We start from the raw sequence: 24,004 nt of genomic DNA, 5'->3' as shown, positions 1-24,004 counted from the left end.
ACTTACCGAAAAATTTCGTTAATTATCGAAATTATAAGCATTTTAATTTTACCGACAATTATCGATAACAGCAAAAATGAGTTACAGAATCCCACCTACTGAGAAGTATTGCAAGTACTGCGAAGTTATCGAACATACCTAATGTATGATTGGTACCGAATGCTTATTGTTGTATTAATAGTTTGTTTGGTATTAACACGTTGAAGATATTGATATGAAATTCGATCTAGATATTATAAATTTGAAATTGAAAATTTGGCACACTCTAATATACCCTGTATATTTATGTGCTATACTCGTATACTTCTGAATGACCCCAAAGACATAAAGTTATAAAGACCTGACAAAATGCATGCAACAAAAAAATGTTTACGAAACTATGTATAGAAACATTACCCTTAACAGATTGCAGTTAATTCAAAATCGCAACCAAGGAGGAACATTTCATGTAATGGTATCAGAAACGAAATTTAGGAATTCAAGGATCTATTCAAGAATAATTCCATGTCAATTGGATCGGTAAATTCGGTTAAATACGTAAAAATGTATAAAAGAAAAAAATGTTATATCACCATATCGTGATATAACATTATGTTAAATTCAAAAGCCATTCACTGAAGAATGATAGCAAAAGAAATGTCTTATCTTGTTGTATTTATGTCTTTGATGACCCAGAAATGTGACATAAATGTTTAAAATAAATGTGACATCGAATGTTGCCGATCATCTCCCAACATTTGACGGGATTCTATTGTTGCCCAAAATATGAATGACATCGTATTTTTACCCAATTTTCAAAATGTCTGTCATAAACAGCCATCATAAATTATTAGGACAGACAGGTGTTCCACATTTTTGAGTTTTTGAAATCGAAACAATAGGGGTGTCTTTTTACTTACTAAATGTTGCTGAAACATTTTTTTCAGCAAGTTTTCCTTTATACAACTGTCAAAATCTGCAACATTAGTAATAATTATTACTAATTATCACGTAAAAAGACACAGCTAATATTTTAGGAGAATAAAAGAATAAAACCTGATAATTAAATAAATTGTTAATTTTTTTTTTCTCTTTTACTTTTTTTATTTTCAGTGTAAAATGTTGTAATAAACAAGTGTCCAGAAATAAAATAGCACAAAAAGTGATTAACAAGTTAAAAGCAAAAAAGATAAAAAGTTGAAAATTAAAAATTAACGGAAGTGTTTAAAATAAAAAGTGCAAAACATACAAAAACAATATATTAATACTTTGGAAACTATAGCAAGAAACTATCCCGTCGTACATATCGTAAAGAAAACGAAATAATGTCCGGGCAGCAACCGCCGCCAAATCAACCACCTTTTGGTGGACCACGTGGCTGGAATCCTCGTGGACCTAATCCAGCATCGCCGTCCCCCTCTTCATTTATGTATAGACCCCCATCACCTTGGACTCCGGTAGCTCCAAGTCCTCCACCAATTATATCGGGACCACGACGCCCATCTATGCCTTCGCCAGCGCCAATGAGCCCCACACCTTTTGGTCATGCCATGTCGCCGGGGCCAAATAATCTACGCGGAACCAGAGGAACAAATAATATTCCCCATCCTCGACCACAATGGCCGCAACAATCACCCTTGGCTGGCAACCAATCGCCGGCACCATTCATGCAGCAGCCATCATTCTATGCTAATTCGCAGCCCACGACACCACAATTGCCTCCCAAGGTGGCTGCCTCTCCTACTCCCTATGGAGTTGGGCCAAGCAATGGTCCCAAACCGTTCCGTCCACTACAGCTGCAGAACTCATATGGCGTTGGTGGCGGTCCTGCTGCAAGTTCATTTCAGTTATCTCCTACTCCGTCACCGATTGTCTGTCAAACACCTAATTCGGATTTCACCTTTGGCAGCAGTCGTCAAACACCCATGTCTCATGCCTACGAAACACAGCAACAATATATGAGACAACAACCACCAACACCACAACAATATCCATCATCATCCATAGGACAACACCAATCATCACAACAACAACGTCCTCAATCACAAAACCAATACGACTATGTTGGTGTACCGCTCGAACCTCCACAACCTAAATCCTATGTGATTTATGATGATGAAGAGGAATATGGTCCATCAACAGCAGAAATTATAGCGAATCAATCGCAAGACTATGTCGATGAGAAATTGGCAGAGTATCAAATGACAATTCTCCAATTACAAGGTAAGTGGTACTTTTTATGAAATACTTTTAAAGAAAATAACTACATTTATGTTCCGAGGGAAAGATATATTGTAACAAAAAAATATTGAGAAAACACACCCATCAATTGTTGGGTATCATTTAGAGTAGCCATAAATCCCCAACTGGATTTAATTAATCCTGTACAAATCTCATTGAATTTGGATATACCTTTGGAGGATTTAAATGACAGTCAGTTGATTTTTGTTCATAGCACAATTACCAAGGTAGATGCATCAGCCCATCTAATCGAATTTGAAATCTCAAAAGAAGTTGTTGTAAATTCTTACTAATGGCTATATTACACCATATGCTTTTTCACATGTATGTTGTCACTTTCGGTATTCTAATATACAGACCAGCTGATGTCATACATGTGAAAAAGCATATGGTGTAATATAGCCATAATGAGCAAATAAAGAATTAATTTATCGTTTAGACATCATAAATATTAGTCTTGGTTGATTAAAATAAACTCTGATATCAAAGCAAATTTATTTTTTTCGCCTTGTTTACAAATTTGGACATTATAAATTATTTCTGTTGTAGCAATTCACCGATACATCTACCTTGTTTCTTGTGTCAGCTTGAAACTTTTTGTATTTTCTAGCAACATGTTGCAAAAAACAGAGTTGTATACGACGATTTATGCCGGATTTAAAACAAAACCACACAATACGAGGATTTATTTTTGTATGGTAAATCTGGCAGATTTTGGCCGGATTTAGCAAATAAAACCTGATAATGCGCTAAATCCGGCTAATGATGTCATATCTAAATGGCCTATAATACAATGAACAATTAAACATTTCTACTGTACAACGGCTCCGTTGAGTACCGCACATGAAAAAAGTGTAAGTGATACCAAGTTTACGTTTGAAGTTTTCATGTGGTTGTTGTTTTTAACGCGTGATGCGACTGATAGCGGAGCGATTATTCAGTGCACTTAAAGGCCTCGGCACAATGGCTCTGTTGAGTACAGCGTTTCAATAACAACATGAAAAAAGTGTAATTGATGCCAAGTTGCCTTTTGAAGTTTTCATGTGGTTGTTGTTTTTAACGCAAAAAAACGACACTCAATGGACCGAATGTGTTTGGTCCCTAATGACCCGAGCAGAATGGATCCGATGTACATATGTCGCCTCACGCGATCAGATGACATTTTCAAAAGAAAACTGGGACTCACTTATGGGCCAAATACATACTGTCCGTTGTGTCTCGCGTTGCGCGTTGAAAACAACAACCATGAAAACTTCAATAACAAACTTGGCCCCGTTGAGCGTCATTTTACTCGTCAAAACATCCACTCTATTTGATGCCATCTCTTATTTTGAAGTATTCATGTAGTTGTTGTTTTAAACGCGTGAGGCGACTCACAACTGACCGATTGTATTTGGCCGCTAAAGCGATCGGTACAATGGCTCCATTGAGAGCCGTGTTACAACAACCACACAAAAAATTTCGAGTGATCACAAGTTTGCGTTTGAAGTGTTCGTGTGGTTGTTGTTTTTAGCTCGTGACGCTACTTACAACGGCCTTTAATGACCCCGGCACATACGGACCGTTGAGCTACGCGACAACCACATGAAAACTTCAAGAACAAACTTGGCATCACTTATAAAATTTTCATCTGATTGTTGTTCTCAACGCGCAACGCGTCACACAACGGACCGTATGTGTTTGGCCCTTAATGCCTCAGCACATACGGTCCGTTGAGTGACACTTTGTGACACGCGTTGTCCCCAAAAAGTTAAATTATGTTTAACTTTAATGCGGCGGCCATATTGTTGTTTTTCAAAAAAACTTGGCATCACTTACACTTTTTTCATGTAGTTGTTGCAACGCGATATTCAACGCACCGTGTGCGCGAGGCCTTTAGAATTAACCACAAATCGACAGGAAAACTCTACATAGTTAAATGCCAGCTTTAATTCATAGCGTCAGTTGTATGTGTTGTTGCTATGACTACCACCCTCCTTTAAGATCCCATTGCACTTGTCATGTACATATGCGAGTGCGTTATCCGGAATCTCTACAAAATTTCCGAAATCTCGGTAAAAAACATAAAATCACTATAATACAGGTACAGCGGTAAAAACAGCTGGTTATCACACTAGTAGTCATGGTGGAATAAGAAGGTGTTACATCAAATCCATGGTGGAATAATAAGGTTTTTTTTTTTCCTTTATTTATTTATTCCACTTGGGAACATAGTGCTTCTACAAGATTATTCCAACCTATCCTATCATTACATATCATTTTTATACCCTCCACCATAGTATGGAGGGTATATTAAGTTTGTCATTCTGTTTGTAACACATCGAACTAATCATTTGCGACCCTATAAAGTATATATATTCTTGATCAGGATAAAATTCTAAGACGATCTAGCCATGTCCGTCTGTCCGTCTGTCCGTCTGTCCGTCTGTTGTAATCACTCTAGCGTCCGCAATAATTGAGATAGAGTGCTGAAATTTTGCACCCGAGGGTCTTTTTTCAATAGGCAGGTCAAGTTCGAAGATGGGCTATATCGGTCCACTCTTTGGTATAGCCCCCATATAACGGTACCTCCGGATTAAAGGTATTTTGACGTTCTTCGCCACATTTGCAGACCGAATTAGCTATAATTTGGCACTTAGGGTTCCTAATGATCAACAAACTTATATCCCAAACGATATGGGCATAGGTCCATGTTTTGGTATAGTCCCCATATAACGGTACCTCCCGATTTTCGGTATTTTGAGAATTTTAGCCACAATTTTTAACCAAACTACCTGCAATTTGACATTTGAGGTTCTCAGTGGTCAAAAAACATCTCCACCAAACATCGTCAACATAGGTCCATGTTTTGGTATAGCCCCCATATAACGGTACCTCCCGATTTTCGGTATTTTGAGAATTTTTACCTACAATTTGTAACCGAACTATCTGCAATTGACATTTGAGGTTCTCAGTGGTCATGAAACATCTCCACGAAACATCGTCAACATAGGTCCATGTTTTGGTATAGCCCCCATATATCGGTACCTTCCTATTTTCGGTATTTTGAGAATTTTAGCTACAATTTTCAACTGAACTAGCTGTAATTTGCCATTTGAGGTTCTCAGTGGTCATAAAACATCTCCAACGAAACATCGTAAACATAGGTCCATGTTTTGGTATAGCCCCCATACAACGGTACCTCCCGATTTTCGGTATTTTGAGAATTTTAGCTGCAATTTTTAACCGAACTAGCTGTAATGATCGGTATTTTGAGAATTTTAGCTACAATTTTGTCTATTTAAAAATAATCGTCAATATAGGTCCATGTTTTGGTATATCCCCCCATATAACTTTACCTCCCGATTTTCGGGAATTTTCAGTGGTCACGAAATTTCTTCACTAAAATTCGTCAACATGGGCCCATTTTTGAGGGCCTACATTGTTTTGATGCAACTACCCTCAATTTGACTCTTGAAGTTCCCTGCAGCTATAAAACTTTTCCGCCAAAAAATTTAAAGATAGGTTAACTCTTTGATATAGCCCCGTAGGTGGTACCTTTCACCTAGCTGAACACATTTTTATACCCTCCACCATAGTATGGAGGGTATATTAAGTTTGTCATTCTGTTTGTAACACATCGAACTAATCATTTGCGACCCTATAAAGTATATATATTCTTGATCAGGATAAAATTCTAAGACGATCTAGCCATGTCCGTCTGTCCGTCTGTTGTAATCACTCTAGCGTCCGCAATAATTGAGATAGAGTGCTGAAATTTTGCACCCGAGGGTCTTTTTTCCATAGGCAGGACAAGTTCGAAGATGGGCTATATCGGTCCACTCTTTGGTATAGCCCCCATATAACGGTACCTCCGGATTTGAGGTATTTTGACGTTCTTCGCCACATTTGCAGACCGAATTAGCTATAATTTGGCACTTAGGGTTCCTAATGATCAACAAACTTATATCCCAAACGATATGGGCATAGGTCCATGTTTTGGTATAGTCCCCATATAACGGTACCTCCCGATTTTCGGTATTTTGAGAATTTTAGCCACAATTTTTAACCAAACTACCTGCAATTTGACATTTGAGGTTCTCAGTGGTCAAAAAACATCTTCACCAAACATCGTCAACATAGGTCCATGTTTTGGTATAGCCCCCATATAACGGTACCTCCCGATTTTCGGTATTTTGAGAATTTTTACCTACAATTTGTAACCGAACTATCTGCAATTGACATTTGAGGTTCTCAGTGGTCATGAAACATCTCCACGAAACATCGTCAACATAGGTCCATGTTTTGGTATAGCCCCCATATATCGGTACCTTCCTATTTTCGGTATTTTGAGAATTTTAGCTACAATTTTCAACTGAACTAGCTGTAATTTGCCATTTGAGGTTCTCAGTGGTCATAAAACATCTCCAACGAAACATCGTAAACATAGGTCCATGTTTTGGTATAGCCCCCATACAACGGTACCTCCCGATTTTCGGTATTTTGAGAATTTTAGCTGCAATTTTTAACCGAACTAGCTGTAATGATCGGTATTTTGAGAATTTTAGCTACAATTTTGTCTATTTAAAAATAATCGTCAATATAGGTCCATGTTTTGGTATATCCCCCCATATAACTTTACCTCCCGATTTTCGGGAATTTTCAGTGGTCACGAAATTTCTTCACTAAAATTCGTCAACATGGGCCCATTTTTGAGGGCCTACATTGTTTTGATGCAACTACCCTCAATTTGACTCTTGAAGTTCCCTGCAGCTATAAAACTTTTCCGCCAAAAAATTTAAAGATAGGTTAACTCTTTGATATAGCCCCGTAGGTGGTACCTTTCACCTAGCTGAACACATTTTTTAGATTAGATTAGATAACACTGTGCAACAAAATGGAGGCGTTATATCTTTGTTCACTGTTGCTTAAGTGCTCTACAAAAACAACAAACAAAGATATAATGCTAATTCATTATGGCTTACTGGGTCTCTTGCAAAAACTTCATCACGCCATAACGCGGAAGTTCGACTCACGGCGCATCTGTCCTTCGGGGCTTTTAATATACTCACCAGTATCGAAAAGTTGTTAGACCTAAAATTGTAAAAGGACCCTAATAATTTCATTTTAATTAAGATTTTTTTATGGTGGAGGGTATAAAAAGTTCGGCCCGGCCGAACTTAACGACTTTTTACTTGTTATATCATCATAAGATTTATTTATGGTTTTTAGTTCATTCAAAATAGTTCTTCGCCACGTCATTTTCGGTCGACCTGGCCTCCTGCTTCCTTGGGGATTCCATTCAAGAGCCATTCTTGGGATACAATCCTCGTTCTTTCTGAGGGTGTGGCCAATCCAATTCCATTTTCGTCTGCATATTTGTCGCGCCATCGGTTCTTGTCTAGTTATCCTGAGCAGGTCCTCGTTTGATATGGTCTTTGGCCAAAATATTCTGCATATTATTCGTAGACATTTGTTCACAAATACTTGTATCCGCTGGTTTATGTTGTTGTTCATAAGCCACGTTTCGCTTCCATACAAGAGGGTAGATTTCACACAGGAGTTGAAAATTCGAAGTTTCGTGTTTTTTGAGATTTGCGTTGAGCGCCAGGTTTTGCTCAGGCGTCCGAATGCAGATCTTGCCTTGTTTAGTCTGTTGCAGACATCGTCTTCTACTCCATTTGTTACTGACATTATACAGCCCAAATAGCAGAAGCTTTCCACGTATCTTACATTTTTATTACAAATTTTGAACGGTGCATCTGTGCTGTAGTTAATTCTCATCGCAAGAGTCTTTTCTATGTTGATTGTACAATGGTAGTACAACAAATCAAATAGAATAAGAGGGTGTAACGCCAAAAACAGCTGATCTTCATACCAGTTGTTAAAATGTGTTATTGTGAATAAAATCACATACAAAATGTAAACATGCAATTCAGAGTAATGCTATATAACTTTCGTTCAGAAATCAGACCGATTTCGGATACGGTCATGACATTAAAACGGGCTCTCCAGAAAATTAGATAAGTTGTGCAATTTTCAAAGTTATATGTAATTAGACCCAGTGCCTTGTATCTGTCTCCTCCGAAGGCCCGAATCTTATAAGTAAAAATTTATTTTTAAAATTAGAATTTTTGTTAAATTTCAAAATTCTAATTTTAATTTATTATACCCAATTTCTAAATCAAATTTCTTTCTAAACAATAAAAGATGAGGAAGTAAAGAGGAAACTGCATTGGCGCCATAAAGTTCTGCAATAAATTTAAACATAAAATTAATTACATGAAATGCAGAGATGTATGTAGGTAGAAGAACAATTAACTAAATAGTATACGGAAAGAAACAAATACAACAACAAATAAATACGTCGTATAGTTTAATTTATTATCAAGTCATTTAAATGTTGGGTTTTGGTGCAAAAACAAAACACATTTCAACATTTCACAATTATGAAAAAGAAAAATCACAATGAAAAACAAATGAAAATGTAGTATATGTATGTATGTACATATAGATAAATCTTGTTGAATTCACTTTTCATTAAAACACACACAAATCTAAAATTATGAAATGTGAATTGCATTCAAAAATACAAAATGTGAACTCATAAAAATTTGTATTCTTATTTTTGGAAAATAAAATTATGAATAATTAAAAACAGATTTTGTTAACCATAACAATTTGTTTGTTTTTTTTTTTTGTTTCGGCTATCCTGAACGTGTATTGTATTAACAAATATTATTTATTATTTGTTCAAACCAATCACATATAAAATAGAAATGACATAATGACATTATTTTCTAGATGTGTTGAAAAAACGTTAACAAATAAAATAAACAGCCTCATGTTTGGCATAATAATTGAACAACAAACAAGTGCCAAATGGAATAATTTGCCAAAAAAATGAAGGTATTTTTGGCCAAATGATTCACTGAGGAAATAATAAATATGCATGTACACATGTACAGCAACATACATAACATTGCAGCAATTGTTAAAATTTTGTGAATTCCCTTGCATTTTAAGTTTAACGGTTTTCGAAGGTCAATCATTGCAGCCTTTTGTCTTGCAGAACACACATTTAATTACAATTTTTCTACAATTTTCAATTTTTAATATTTAGACATTTAAGTACATAGTAATACCTTCAAATAAAATTTTAACATTACAAATGGATATGTTTCGTTATAGTACAGATTTAGCCATCTATAGTCTACTATGTATACCTGCATATGCATTTATGTATACTTGCATTTACTTTTATCTTTTTAAAATACAAATTTAATTACAAATAGAAGAATTCCATTGAAAACTTTTTGAATTTGAAATTCTAATTTTCATTTAAGCGATGATTAATAGATCGATTGGTGGTAAGCAGGCACATGCCATGGCGATAACAACTAGAAAATAATCTCATTTACATTGTTTCCGTTGATTCTTGTTGCAGTTTCCTTTCGTTTTTCATTTGTCTAAAATGATTTGCTCCCAATAAAAAAAAAGAAAAAAAAAACTACAAAACAATTTGAATGAATGAAATTATTTGAGAGACAGCAATGACAGTGATGCTATTTGAATTGACGCTTGAGCGAAACCAACTGATGCTGCTGATGTTGTAGTTGCAGTTATTGTGAATGTTGCTGCTGCTGATGATCACATCTCATTTTCATTTCGATCAAGGCAAGAGCTCGTACATTTATTTTGAAATTCAATTAGAATTTGCCGACAGTATTGAGTTATTGTTAGATTGTAAATTTTTAATTAATGTAAATTGTTTTATCGCAGATATTGTGTTATTGTATGTAAAAAAAAGTGAGATCAGCCAAATTGTGAATAATAGGAAAAAGTCATTTAAAATCGAACAATAGTTGTACTGTGCAAAATCTGATGCTTTGATTGAAAACAACATTTAAATGTTTAAAGTTTACCAGACCAGTTTTTGAGGATGTTCATCTTCCAATGCCAACGTTCGTCATAAGAGAGGGGACTTGAACTTGAGCTACGTGAAACATAACAGCATTTTTAAATACTTCCTCAGTTCCAAATAGCATCTATTTGTCAGTGTAATTCTCCTTCATTTTATCTCATCCAATTCGGATGACAATTTCGAAGCTCTACTTACAACGTTGTTTTGTGTATACTGTGTAATTTATTTTCCCGCTAGGAACGAAAATTCCAATTGTCGCAATATAATTAGTCCAGAACTGGATCAAAGTCGTACTAGTACATTTAGCCCTAAAAAATGTCAAGGGAACCAATTAACACTTTTTTATCTCACAGTAAACGAAAATGCGTCAACTGCGTATATAATATCCCGTTTGGACTTAAGCGGATTTAATAAACCCACTGGGTTTCAAATGTCAATTCCATAGTGCAAACGTCCAATAAATCCTCATAAAGCAAAAAGCTCTAATACAAACGCCGTTTAAACTCTGAAATAATAACCACTATTTTTCTAGACAACAACAGAAGGCAGAAACGATACAACCTTCTGGTATATGAGTACAAATCTGGAGCTATTTGTCAGCTTTGCTAATTTAAGAAAATTAGTGAAAACGATTTATGAAAAAATGTTCTGAACTAAAATGGAATAATTAGTTTCCTCTCCTGCCAATAAAATGTCTTCAATCCGTTACATGGGAGTTACATAAAAGTGTGGACCTAAGTTGACAATTTTTGTTTAAGAAGTTTTGTAACTACTGGGAATCACAAATGTCAAATTGTAGACAGTTCGGTCAACAATATATATGCTTTACAAACTTAATACCCTCCATACTATGGTAAAAAAAACAAATAATACCCCGTCTGCACTTAACCGGATTAACCCAGTGGGTTTGGGTTTCAAATGTCAATTCCATAGCGTAAACGTCATATAAATCCTCTAAAGAAGGTTAATCCGGCAAAAAACTCTAGTGCAAACGCCGTTTAAGAAAGTATAAGTCAGCTGTGCCGACACATGACAGGACAGTTGGCTTCATGCATGGCACAATAATACAGGTACAGGGGCAAAAGCAGCTGGTTATCACACTGGTTGTCAAAATTCATTATTGTGAATAAAAACACATACAAAATGTAAACAAGCAATTCACTATAATACATTATTGTTACCAAATTTGACATTTGGTATGATTTTATTTAACACCTTCTTATTCCACCATGGCTTTCATGTATTGATTGTCAAAATCCCAAAACTTGCCTGTGTGACGTAGGCGTCCCGACAACTGCAAAAACAGTTGTAAAATTATGTATGAAAATCATCGAGTTCTTTTTGTTTTCAAATTTCAAAAATTTGTTACCCCTACAGCCTGTGAAGAAATGATGGACAGACCCCCCATACCAGTTGCTGATATTATTCGAATGTTCGGCACAACTTTCGAAAACGACTATCACTGTCGAATGTTTGGCAAATGTTTTTGTTCGTCAAAAGTCCAAAAACGATATCATTTTCGAACATTTGGTGAAAGTGTTTCCTTCACAAGAAAAAATTGTTTCGAGAAACATTTTCTACTTTGAAATTTTTGTTTGTAAAAAATTCTCATTTCCTTTTTTCAAATAATTTCGATATAAATGCTACGTATGTATAATAGCTGTGTCTTTTTACGTGATAATTTGTAATAATATCTGTGTTCCTTTACTTACCTGAGGTTACCATTTTTACCATTTGTCACCATTTTTAACCTGCAAAGCGTTCCTTAACCCCGAAAAGTGGCAAAAATGGAAGCAATTTTTAAGAGAGTGAGAGAGGAGAGAAAGCTGAAATGGCTTTCTCTTCTACCACAGGCTACCAGACAAATTTCTGCAGGTAAAAAATGACAGAATTGATTTTTCGACTTTTGTTTGACGATTATTTCACAATGAAGAAGAAAATGGACGAAAAACAGAAGAAAAAGTCGAACGCTGACAAAACTAAATAAAAACTGTGAAATAAAAGACGAAATTTGATTTTTAGGTTTCTTTATGTCATTGCTGCCTGATCTACCATTTATCCGTTCCTTTACTTTTCTGGTAAAAATGTTCATGAGAGAGCAATTTTGACACTTTTCTCTTTTACCACTCTTACCATTAAAAAAGTAAAGAAACAAAGCTAATTATTACTAATCATGGTTTAATAAGAAAGGTTAGCCAAAGCTTTATGTCAATTTAAATTTTTTTCATTCGAGTATGCCTAAAACTTCAAAACAATATAAACAAACTGTGTATGTGTGTGTGGTGTTTGAACAAAATGCCAAACAATTAACAATTTTAAAAACAATCGAATTCAATGATTTTTAAAATTATTTTTGGAACATTTGTATGGAAATAATTAGTCTGGTTATCATTGAAACAAACATTTTATCATATCCACAACTTGATTATGCGGATAATATGCCAAACCATTTTAAAAACAATCGAATTCAATGATTTTTAAAATTGTTTTTAGACCATTTGTATGGAAGAAATTCGTGAGATTTTCATTGAAACAATCAGTTTATCATATTCACAACTCGATTATGTGGAGAAAACTTAACTCTTCATTCATTTTTCGCGTTTTTTATAAAATGCTCAAAAAATGCATTGTAAACAAACCCAATTGTTGCTTTTATTTTGAAGTTTTAGGAATTCAAGAAAAACAAGGGTTCTATAGATTTTTTTCATTTAAATCTACCTCTTTACTTATACCATGTTACTAATGTTGCAGATGCCATATCTAAATGGCATATTACTAATGTTGCAGACAGTTGTATAAAGGAAAAGTTGCTGAAAAAAATGTTTCAGCTACATTTAGTAAATAAAAAGACACACCAATCATTTTTTCCAGCAACTTTTCCTTTATACAACTGTCTGCAACATTAGTAATATGCCATTTAGATATGACACCATTAGCCGGATTTAGCCCATTATCAGGTTTTATTTGCTAAATCCAGTCAAAATCTACCAGATTTCCCATACAAAAATAAATCATCCTATTGAGTGGATTTGTTTTAAATCTGGCATAAATCCTCGTATACAACTTTTATTTTTTGCAATATGTTGCTAGAATATACAAAAAGTTGCAAGCTGGCACAAGAAACAAGGTAGATGCATCGGTGAATTGTTACACTAAAAATAATTTAAAATGTAAAAATTTGTAAACAAGGCGGAGAAATTAAATTGGTTTTGATGTACAAAGTTGATTTTAATCAACCAAGACTAATATTTATGATGTCTAAACGAGAAAACAATTCGTTTATTTATTTTAGATGGGCAAACTGCGATAAAATAATTCTTCATTTGCTCTTTAGTTAGCATTAGTAGCATAATGTGCTAACATTTTCAGTATTAAACAATAAATTTGTAATTTGACGTATGTTTTTTGAGACGAATTCAATTCACAAAAATTCTTTTGACGTTTCAAATTCGATCAGATGGGCTGATGCATCTACCTTGGTAATTGTGCTATGAACAAAAATCAGCTGACTGCCATTTAAATCCTCCAAAATGTATATCTAAATGCAATGAGATTTGTACTGGATTTATTAAATCCAGTCGAGGATTTATGGCTAGTCTAAATGAGCTATTATATCACGATATACATTTTTACGTATTTAACCGAATTTACCGATCCAATTGACATAGATTTCTTCTTGAATAGATCCTTGAATTCATAAATTTCGTTTGTGATACCATTACATGAAATTTTCCTCCTTGGTTGCGATTTTGAATTAACTGCAACCTGTTAAGGGCAATGTTTCTATACAAAGTTTCGTAAACATTTTTTTGTTGCATGCATTTTGTCTAGTCTTAGTTGTATTTATGTCTTTGTAATACTCCTTCCTACAGTGTGGTGTAGGGTAAAGAATCTAAAGAAGCACAATTTGATTCAATTATTCTTGAGAACAGCTGTTCTCTCAAAATAATTTACTAAACAATTGTTGCTCGAAAAAAGACAATGCTAGGTCCTGGACTTTACCTTGTAGAAACCAATAAAGATCAGTGCTGGTAACACTGGCTTTTGATAATCCGAAATGTCGTTGGAAAATATGTATACCATCTTAACATTTGAATATTCTTGCGTGTAGAGGAATAGAGTTTATATGTTAAAAATGTTATTACCAAGGAGTCCCCTGTGAATCCAAATGGATAAATTATGCTTAATTTTGTGGATGAATTCGCTGAAACCTTCTAAGTATGCACCTGAAATTGAGAGGTATATAATGAAGAATTGCATCTTTTTTCAAGAATATCTCCTGGGCCGTTCGACTTTATCTGCCAAAACGATTTATCTCAATTCATGAAAAATCAAAAGCGTATAAGTGCTTTTAATTTCAAAAATCACTTGAAATTTCCTTATCCGGTGAAATTTGTTTCTTTTGAATGATGTGTGACATCATTGTTGATAAAGTTTTAGTTTATTTTTGTTAGAGAAACATTTAATTTCCCTCCTCTTCACAATACTTAATCCCTTATTCAAACGAACAAATATTTTTTGTGTAGTTTTGTATGGTAACACGTTGTTAAAGTGACGTGTGGAACGACGGACACACTGACAAACTACAAGAAATTTAAACAAAACAAAAATATGGCCAAGTTGTTGTATTTGTTTATTTTTATTCTGGGATCTTTGGTAAGAAGATTAATGATGTGTGGTTCGGTTCTCGGTGCTTTGTGTGAGCTGCCTACTCGTCTTTTTCCACTTTCTGTATTTGTTGGTATTGCATCATTTTCTTTTTTTCCTGTTTGTTGTGTATATTCTTCATATCCAAAAATAATTTTTCCAATTTTCTTTTCTTGTAGTGCACACAATTTGGGATATTTGTGTGTTCTTTCCTAGATTTTCCCTCTGTTGGCAGTTTGAATAATTTTTGAAGTGAGAGTCGATGCTTATTTTTATCTAAATGCATTGTTCAAGTGTGTGCCGAGATGAATGTATCTTGGCGGTTCTTTTACATGTCTACCTACTTGTCTATTTCTCGGTCTATGGTATAAAAATAAAATTAAATAGTTGTTTCGTTTTTTCTTCTTCTATATTTTATGGGACTTTAAGTGCAGTCAGTGCAGGAGATCTTTTAAACACTCAATAAAAATGTTTTATTACAATGGAAATGTTTCCTCGTGATTTTTTGCTTCGCCCATAACGTTTAATGACAAACGAAAAGTTTTGCCAAAATTCGAAAATTAAAATTAATCAGTTTTAAAGATTCACATGACTTTGAAAAATTATAAAATTTCCAAAAAACATATGCATATCAATTTCCCAATGTGCCTGGCATTTATGTGCTTACTAATACAGCCACATGAGTTGCAGCAATCCCCATTTAAATTTTGTTGTTTACATTTGCCTATTTGCTAATATTGGCCATCTATTTTTATACACTCTTCGAAAGTGCTAAAATCGAAATACTAAAAATTTGAATTGTTTACTTAAAAATCTTCTAAAAGATGGTCTAAGATTGCAGATTTAAGTTTAAAATAATATTTGTATTGACAATTGTAAACTTATGACTTTGGATGAAAATTATTTTGCTTCATTTCTTTAATTTCTGTGAATTTTATGACTCTTAGTGGATTTCTTTTGGAAATTGTCAGATGTTTGATTCCTTGTGGGAAATTTATAATAGAAGGTCAGGAAAAGGCTTAAAATACCATTTTTATTTTATTTGTCAACAGATTTGTAATAAAATTTCTTAGTTGTAACCGACAATGGCATCTTTGCATTTGGCATTTAAATATTTCAAATACCTTTAGATCCTCCACTATAAATAAGATTGGCCCTATTTTCAAATATATTGAATTGGTCATTAACATTTGGGCAATTTGACATTAGCATTTTCACAGCCAAATAGTAACAACGACTAGTCGCAGTTGGCCCGAAAAAATGTTGGCTATTTGAAACACAGACAATTTTGTTGTATTGAATTGTTGTTGAAATTCCCCGTTAGTCATGAACTTTTCCTATCGACAGACAACCGACCGGTATTGGGTATTGGGAATGCACATTTTCCTGAATATTCAATACAATTACAGAATGCAGAAGAGAGAGAACATACATACATTCGAAATTTCAAAAAAAAAAAAAAAAAAAAACAATCATAAAAGAAATAAACAAAAAATTTCGAAATTGTTGAGGTCTTACCTCAGAAAGTAAAAACAGAAAAAAAAATTGAAGAAAAAGTTCATGAAATGGCATCATTTGCTGATGTATCTGCTGCAATTGGAACATCTTTTAAAATAAACCCCTACAAATCGAAAAGAAATTGAACTCAAACAAGATAGGAAAAACAGCAACAAAGTTTTATTTGCAGACATACAGATACAGATAAATATAAAATGAATGAATTTTAAAAATAACGATGACTTTGTTCATGGCCATGGTTAATTTAATTGATTTTTATTATTCTACTTGTTATTGCTGCAAAATTTTTCTTCTGCTTTTTATTTCAATATTGAAAGTGTTTTTCTTTATATTTCTTTGCATATACATATGTACATAGAACTATTCAAGATTTATGATTAAAAAATGCACTTGTGATATTAATCTTGTCGATAAAAGATAAGATAAAACTCATTTGTATAATGAATTTTGTTAAATGTGTACAAATTTATATACATATGTATGTATGTAAAATATGAAATCGCCTTCCTACCAACATTTGTGTATATGTACAATGTACATACCTTAATTCAGTATTTTCATACTTTCCTATAATTGTCATTAAAATAACAACAAAACGTGTATTTGCCGTACCCCCACATAAATGTTTGAATAAAATTTGTGCAAACTTTTCAAGGTAATTAAATATATTCAATGACTCTCAAGTCGGCCTTCATATTTTGTTAATGTACAGTACATACATATGTACATGTAATTAATAAAGTAAACTTTCCATCTTGGGATAAATTCTCTGTGTATATCAAATATTTTTCAAAGATCCTTAATCTTCATGATACTCGTCGGGGCCACCCAGAATCGATCCGTTAAATATTGCGTTAAGCAGAGTTTTTTATCCAGTGCCTTTACATAATTCATGTACAAGCTAGCGATTCATGGACTCCTAAAAATATCATTTTGTTGAACCTCCGTGGGTTCTTAGCACCCCTTATGGCCGCGCCTTAGTTCATGTACATATGACCATTAGGGTTATGCCTTTTTTCCAACCTCGTATCTTACTTACTTACTTAACTGGCCCATTACAGAACATTTGTTCTATAGGCCGAACTAAGAAGAGATCTCCACTCCTCTCTATTTGTTGCTTTGCACTCTGGAATTCCGCGCCTTTTCATCTCATCATCCACTTGTTTGCGCCATCTATTCCTTGGCCTGCCAATTCTGCGTGCAGCGCCATGTGGCATGTATTCATACGCCTTTTTAGCGGGTTCATCATCGCTCATTCTTATGATATGGCCTAGCCAACGCAATCGCTGCATCTCGATACGTTTAACTATATTGATGTCGTTGTATAGCAGATACAGCTCGTGGTTCATGCGACGTCGATATTCACCGTCAACGCAGATTGGTCCGTAGATCTTTCGAAGAATTTTTCTCTCAAACACACCAAGCACTGCCATGTCTGCTTGCGCAAGTACCCAGGCTTCGGAGCCATACATCAGCACGGGTAGTATCAGTGTTTTGTAGAGCGTTATTTTTGTTTGACGAGATGTGGCTTTGTTTTTAAACTGCTTACTTAGACCAAAGTAGCATCTGTTGGCCAATACAATTCTTCTTTTTATTTCACAACTGATGTCGTTTGTTGTGTTTACGGAGGTGCCGAGGTAGACGAAGTCTTTTACTACCTCAATATTATAGGAACCAACTTCCACAGTCGGTCCGAGCTCAATGGACGCATTGCGCGTCGACACCATCAACTTGGTCTTCTCACCGTTTACCGCCAGACCCACTTTAGCAGATTCTCCTTCGACCTTTATAAAGGTATCAGTTACTTCTTTTACTGATCGGCCCATGATGTCTATATTATCAGCATAAGCAAGTAACATGTGACTATTGGTGTAGATTGTGCAACTTCTTTTGACGTTTGCCTCTCGTATAACCTTTTCTAGCAGGATGTTGAAGAGGTCACACGAAAGGCTGTCTCCTTGTCTGAAACCTCTTTTGGTACCAAACTCTTCGGAGAGGTTCTTTCCTATTTTAACTGAGGACCTCGTGTCAGTTAAAGTCATTTTACAAAGCCGGATGAGCTTTGCGGGAATACCAAATTCAGACATGGCTTGGAATACCTTTGAACGCAGCGGGCTGTCGAAGGCTGCTTTGTAATCGACAAAAAGGTGGTAGGTAGGCAGATGGACTGCATCTCTTGGGTCTTCTCCAGGATTTGCCGCAGGGTAAATATCTGGTCAATGGTGGACTTGCCAGGTCTAAAGCCACATTGGTATGGTCCAATTATCTCGTTGACCATAGGCTTTAGTCGTTCGCACAATATCCCTGACACGATCTTGTAGGCAATAGGGAGTAGACTTATGCCCCTATAGTTAGAGCATACAGTCTTATCTCCCTTCTTGTGGACGGGGCACAGGATACTCAGGTTCCAATCGTCGGGTACTCGTTGGTAAGCCATCGGCCCATGCTGCCTTATTATTCTTCAGCCGATTTATTGCTGTCTTTACCTCATCTTGGCTGGGCGGTATACATTCAATACCATCTTCTGGGATTGGGACTGTGGTATCTTCGTCGTCTTCGCTGCTATTGGATACCAACAGATTTGAAAAATGTTCTTTCCATATCCTGAGTACACTATCTGTATCAGTTACCAAATTACCTTGCTGGTCTCTACAGGAGTATGTGCCTGTACCAAAGCCATCAGTTTGATGCTTGACTCTTTGGTAGAATTTTTGGACTTCATTCTGGCTCCTGTACATCTCGATTTTTTCACACTCCCGCTTTTCCATCTCTCTCTTTTTCCTGCGGAAAAGACGTTCCTCCTCTCTCCTTTTCTCCCTGTATCTCTCTCGTGCGCTACGCGTTGCTACGGATTGTAAAGTAGCCTTATATGCCGCATTTTTCTCCTTCTCTTTGCTGCAACAAGGTAGTGGTCCGAATCAATGTTTGCGCCTCGGAACGATCTTACATCCAACACGCTCGATGTCTTCCATCTATCACAACGTGATCAATTTGATTTCTTGTTTTCTGATCTGGAGACAGCCAGGTGCCCTTGTGAATATCGAGATGATTAGATATTGTACTGCTAACTATCATGTTTTTTGCAGCTTCAAAGTCTATCAGCCTCATACCATTGTCAGATGTTTCACTGTGGAGACTGAATTTCCCGACTGTTGGGCCAAAGATATTCTCCTTTCCAATTTTGGCATTAAAATCGCCTAGAATGGTTTTAATGTCATGGGCAGGGCAACGGTCATATGTTTCTTCTAAGCGCTCGTAAAATATATCTTTGGTCTGTTCGTCCTTTTCTTCAGTGGGAGCATGAGCGCAAATAAAGCTGATGTTGACGAATTTAGCTTTTATTCGAATTGCAGCAAGTCTTTCATTCAATGGGGTGAAGCTGGATACCAGATGTTTTAGTCTCCGACTAACTACGAATTCACAACCAAACTCATGCTTTACGTCATGGCAGCTATAATACAGTGCGTCACCTTTAGGTGTTGTTGTGACGCCTTTCCCAATCCATCGTATTTCCTGTATGGCAGTAATATCGGTCTTGTACTTTTCAAGTACGTCTGCCAATGCGAAGACTGCACCTTCTCTATAAAGAGTGCGGAAATTCCAGGTGCAGATTCGCAGATCATGGTCCTTAAAACGTTTGCGGGGTTCGTCAACTTTAGAGGGATTTGTTTTTCTTTTCTTTCGTTTTTTCATAGTAGGCTGTTTTTTCTAGGGGAGGGTTACTAACCCGACGCCCAAACCCAAGTTTGTAACGTTCTTATGGGTGAACGCGCGGCACATGTTAGCTCACTACCTTTAACGGGTGTTAAAGGCAGTTCCCCAGGTGACACCACGGGGAGGTCAGTGTCCACTTGATATGAAAGAGGGACCAAGATAAATCCTGGGCTTTGCCATGTTAAAACCGGTCAGGACTGTTGCTTGGTATCTTCCATCCCCTACATCACCCCAACCTCGTATCCCTGTATCATATTTTGTTGAGTTATTACCTAAGATTAGATAAAGTCTTAATTATAAGGTGATTCGACAAAAAAAAGCTCAAGTCATATGAAAGTCTTTCTATATGAAGGGAGTGATCGATGTAATCCATACTTTGCACATCCTAATATATCTACCAAATATAGATCAGGTTCGAATATGGACTATATTTGTTCACTCCTTCTGGTATCTCTCACACAAAATGTCGGATAAGTTCACTTAAGACCTGCTATCGAATCACTTTGATTTTTGTTGAAGCGATTTGCATTCGCTAGCTCCATTACGACGGTAAAAGTTACTTCTTCGGAAAACAGCCCGAAAGTTGTAAAAACCCCTATGGCACCATATGTAGTAGTTGGAGAGCACAATAACTCTCGAACTGATAAACCGACTCCACTGTGGGACTGTCCAAACTTAGTTTAACTTCTAAAACGACCCATATCGGTCCTCTCCTTAGGATACCTCCCCCACAATAGTCCAACATTAGTGGCATTAGTGGCAGTTTAGTGTCTGTTCGGAGATCCTTTGCAAATTTATACCGATGATGTTTTTTGTGGGCCTGTTTCAATCCATATATGCTTTCCGTGGACAAGTCCATGCTTTCTGGCATACTGGTCCAACAGTTGTACGATAACTCACTGACATGACTAGTGGGCGCGATATCTATCGAAAAGATATGACTCTCAAAATAAGATCCACTTCCGTAATGCATTCGGTCCATTCGCTCCTCCGCAAAACTTTTGAAATTTAATCCTAATCCACATTTTTGTCGGCAAGTTCAAATGTCCAAAAAGTGACACAAAATTCTGAAAATACCCTAAATACATTCGATCTGTCCGTGGATGAAAGTTCCAATTCACATAGGCTGAGGGTATATCTCTGTCGGCAAAGCTGAGTGATACTTTTTTACTTGTTCTAATTAAACAAGATTTTCGAGTAAGTGTGTCACATGGAAAAGTCAGAAAAGTGCTACATAATAACAAGCCTTCATCAAGATTTAATAGGTAAAAACCTTTGCCCTCCCAGTACAATATAAAGAAACTATTCAGACTTGTTACAGACAACTTTTCACACCATCTTTAGTATTGGAATGACGATATATTTTCTGATGGGACTAACATCATGTTGTACTATCACAATGGGCCTCAAGAAGTATTGTGAAAACCTATTACGGCCATGGAAAACACAAATTTAATACATACTGTAAAGTTCAGAAAACTGTCAGTTATGGTATGGGGTTGTATATGAAGTAGTGACGTTGGTAACATCCAGATTTTGAAGGAAACAATGACAGAGGAGGTTTTTTAGATGTTTTAAAAAAATTATTTAAGCAACAGCGTCAAGAATTTTGGGCCTGTTGACCCTGAAAATTCCAACAAATTGCAATATAAGTACTACCAAGCCAACGACCCTAAGCATAAATCTTATTTATGTTGTTGGTTGTTATATAACTGCACCAAAGACATTGACACCCCAGTCCAAAGTCTAGATATTAACCCCATCGACAATTCATGGATACACCTGATCAAAAAAATCGGGAATAGGTCGCCCACTAACAGGAGGGACTAAATAAAATGCATTAAAGAAGAATGACAAAAAATACCATTGGAATATGACATTCCGAAAGTTATTTATTAAATTCAGAGACGTTTACAAACTGTTATCGATGCCCAAAGTGAACATACGAAATATTAGAACCAACTTTTCAAAAAATACCGTGAAAGTCTTAAAAGTTGTGAATTTTGCAATTCTTTAGTTGACAGAACAAATAATGAGTTGTTCTCCTGTTTGTTAATTTTAAGAAAAATTTTAGTGAAATTTAGCTATTATTTATTTTATTAATAAACATGTGTAAGAATAAAACTGTTAACAAAAATATTAATAATGATATTTATTTATACCAATAAACTGATGTTTTAATTAAAATTTTGTTTTTGAAATAATTAAGTTGACTAACTGTATATATTACACAACCTTAAATAATTTTGAAAAACATGTTTATTCAATAAAATTCTATAGAAGACGTTGACCAGATGTCATGTAACTACATGTAATAAAAGATCTCTGTCTTATAAACATCTCCTCCGAATTTCATAGCTCTTTCTTTAACCGTTTAGAAAATATAATTTTTTGACACAAAACCCCCATTTTGACCACATTGTACGCCATTTGGTTATTTGCGTTTGACCTTACCCTTATTTCCCTGGTGTCCTACCCAATTCGGCAATGGGAGGATTCCGATGGAGGATCTATTTATCCCCAAACGGTACCATTAACATACGGAATTAGGGTTGAACATAATCTCGTGTAGACGTTGTTTTATTGACTTTGCTTCAGTTATTCGGGCAAGACTTCAGTTAAGTTAGTTTACGCTTTACTTCTTAACTTACATTGACATTGTAGACATTTGGTGATACTGACCTTACGATTCCAATAACTCGGTTAGAAAAATTGATAATGAAAGTTAAATTGTAGCTATTTCGTTCTTTATTATTAATTCCCCAGCAAAAAGTTTGCATCCGCGGATGCAGTTAAATCACTAGAACAATTGCCGCTGGAGTACATCTTTTCCTATGAATTCACCTATGAATTTTACAAGAGAGCGCGCAGCTAGGATGCACTCGATTTTGCTTCCACGGCACACAGCTAGGATGCACTCCATTTTCGATCCAAATCGCAGCCTTTGATGTAGTGTTTTGGATTGAATTTAAATGCAGTATAAAGATGTTATAAAATGCAAGCCATTGCAAATATCCCAAAATAAATAAAATACATTGCTTATTGGTGTAAAACAAAAATATTAACTTTATTACTTTAACACAAATTATAAAAACTATCCACTAAGTTTACTTCCTCTACTCTGCTTTTTATGCCATCGAAATTGATACGCGTCATCATCCAAATGGCTTTTCATTTTTCCTCAGATTTCCAAAAAACTCGAACTCCACTTCAAAAATAATTTGCGTCTCGTGAATTACAGCAATGTTCATAACTTTAGTTTGTATTTCTTTATTTTTTATGAAACAAATTCTTAGAATTTTAAAACTCTTTCTTGTGTTCAAAAAAAAAAAATTACTGCGACTGCAGGGATCAAAAAATTGGCTTGCTTGGCTAGGAATCTCTAAGCGAGTGCTTCCAAAATGAATCGAGCGCAGTGAATTTTCATAACTCCGTGTGGACTGCATCGAAAGATGTATTGAAATCATAACTCTGCATTGCACTACTTCCAAACTTTTTTGCTGGGTCTTTAAAAATATGAATATTATTAATTATTAAGATTTTCAAATATTATTTTAAGAATCAAATCAAACCCACAGTTAAAATTAATTCTATTTCAGTATTTTGTTCTTCTTATTGATTGATGGCTTACATGATATGGATCTATTACAATATGTTGTTGATTTATGTATTTGATCCGCAATGTGAAGGTAATTAGAGAATAGTAGAATGGCTACGCGCCAGTGACACGAAAACAATATTTTTACGGTGTCAATCACTTGCAGTTTGAGGTGAACACCTTTTGGATGCGATCACTGCAACTGGTCGACAATTGAAAAATAGAAATTAATGCATTCGAAACGAGTTTAGAAAAAAAACTTATTAATTTTGTTTTTCTTCGTTTTAGTTACAACGAAAAAAATACAGATGTATGTTCGTATGTAATGACATCAGCAAAAAAATACAAAGTTGGGGTTACGTCAGTATGATTTGAGCTACAGTTTAAATGTTAAATGATTGATT

At 35.2% G+C, this 24,004-nt stretch overlaps 1 protein-coding gene across 4 annotated transcripts in view; it reads left to right on the top strand.

Moving 5' to 3' along the window:
* Msp300 (Muscle-specific protein 300 kDa) overlaps positions 1 to 24,004 on the top strand; it is a 278,320-nt gene that overhangs the window by 10,011 nt on the left and 244,305 nt on the right. For all 4 annotated transcript variants that reach the window (XM_073964864.1, XM_073964861.1, XM_073964853.1 and 1 more), the window contains exon 2: positions 1,093 to 2,202. In XM_073964864.1, coding sequence (XP_073820965.1) covers positions 1,305 to 2,202 — 898 coding nt within the window. In that variant the 5' untranslated portion in view covers positions 1,093 to 1,304. The remainder of the gene's footprint in view (positions 1 to 1,092; positions 2,203 to 24,004) is intronic.

This window comes from Musca autumnalis, unplaced genomic scaffold (genome assembly GCF_047663935.1).
Source record: "Musca autumnalis isolate F117 unplaced genomic scaffold, ASM4766393v1 scaffold_2, whole genome shotgun sequence".
Lineage (NCBI taxonomy): Eukaryota > Metazoa > Arthropoda > Insecta > Diptera > Muscidae > Musca > Musca autumnalis.
The sequence above is the reverse complement of the archived record's forward strand: the minus strand, read 5'-3'. Positions and strand labels throughout refer to the sequence as shown.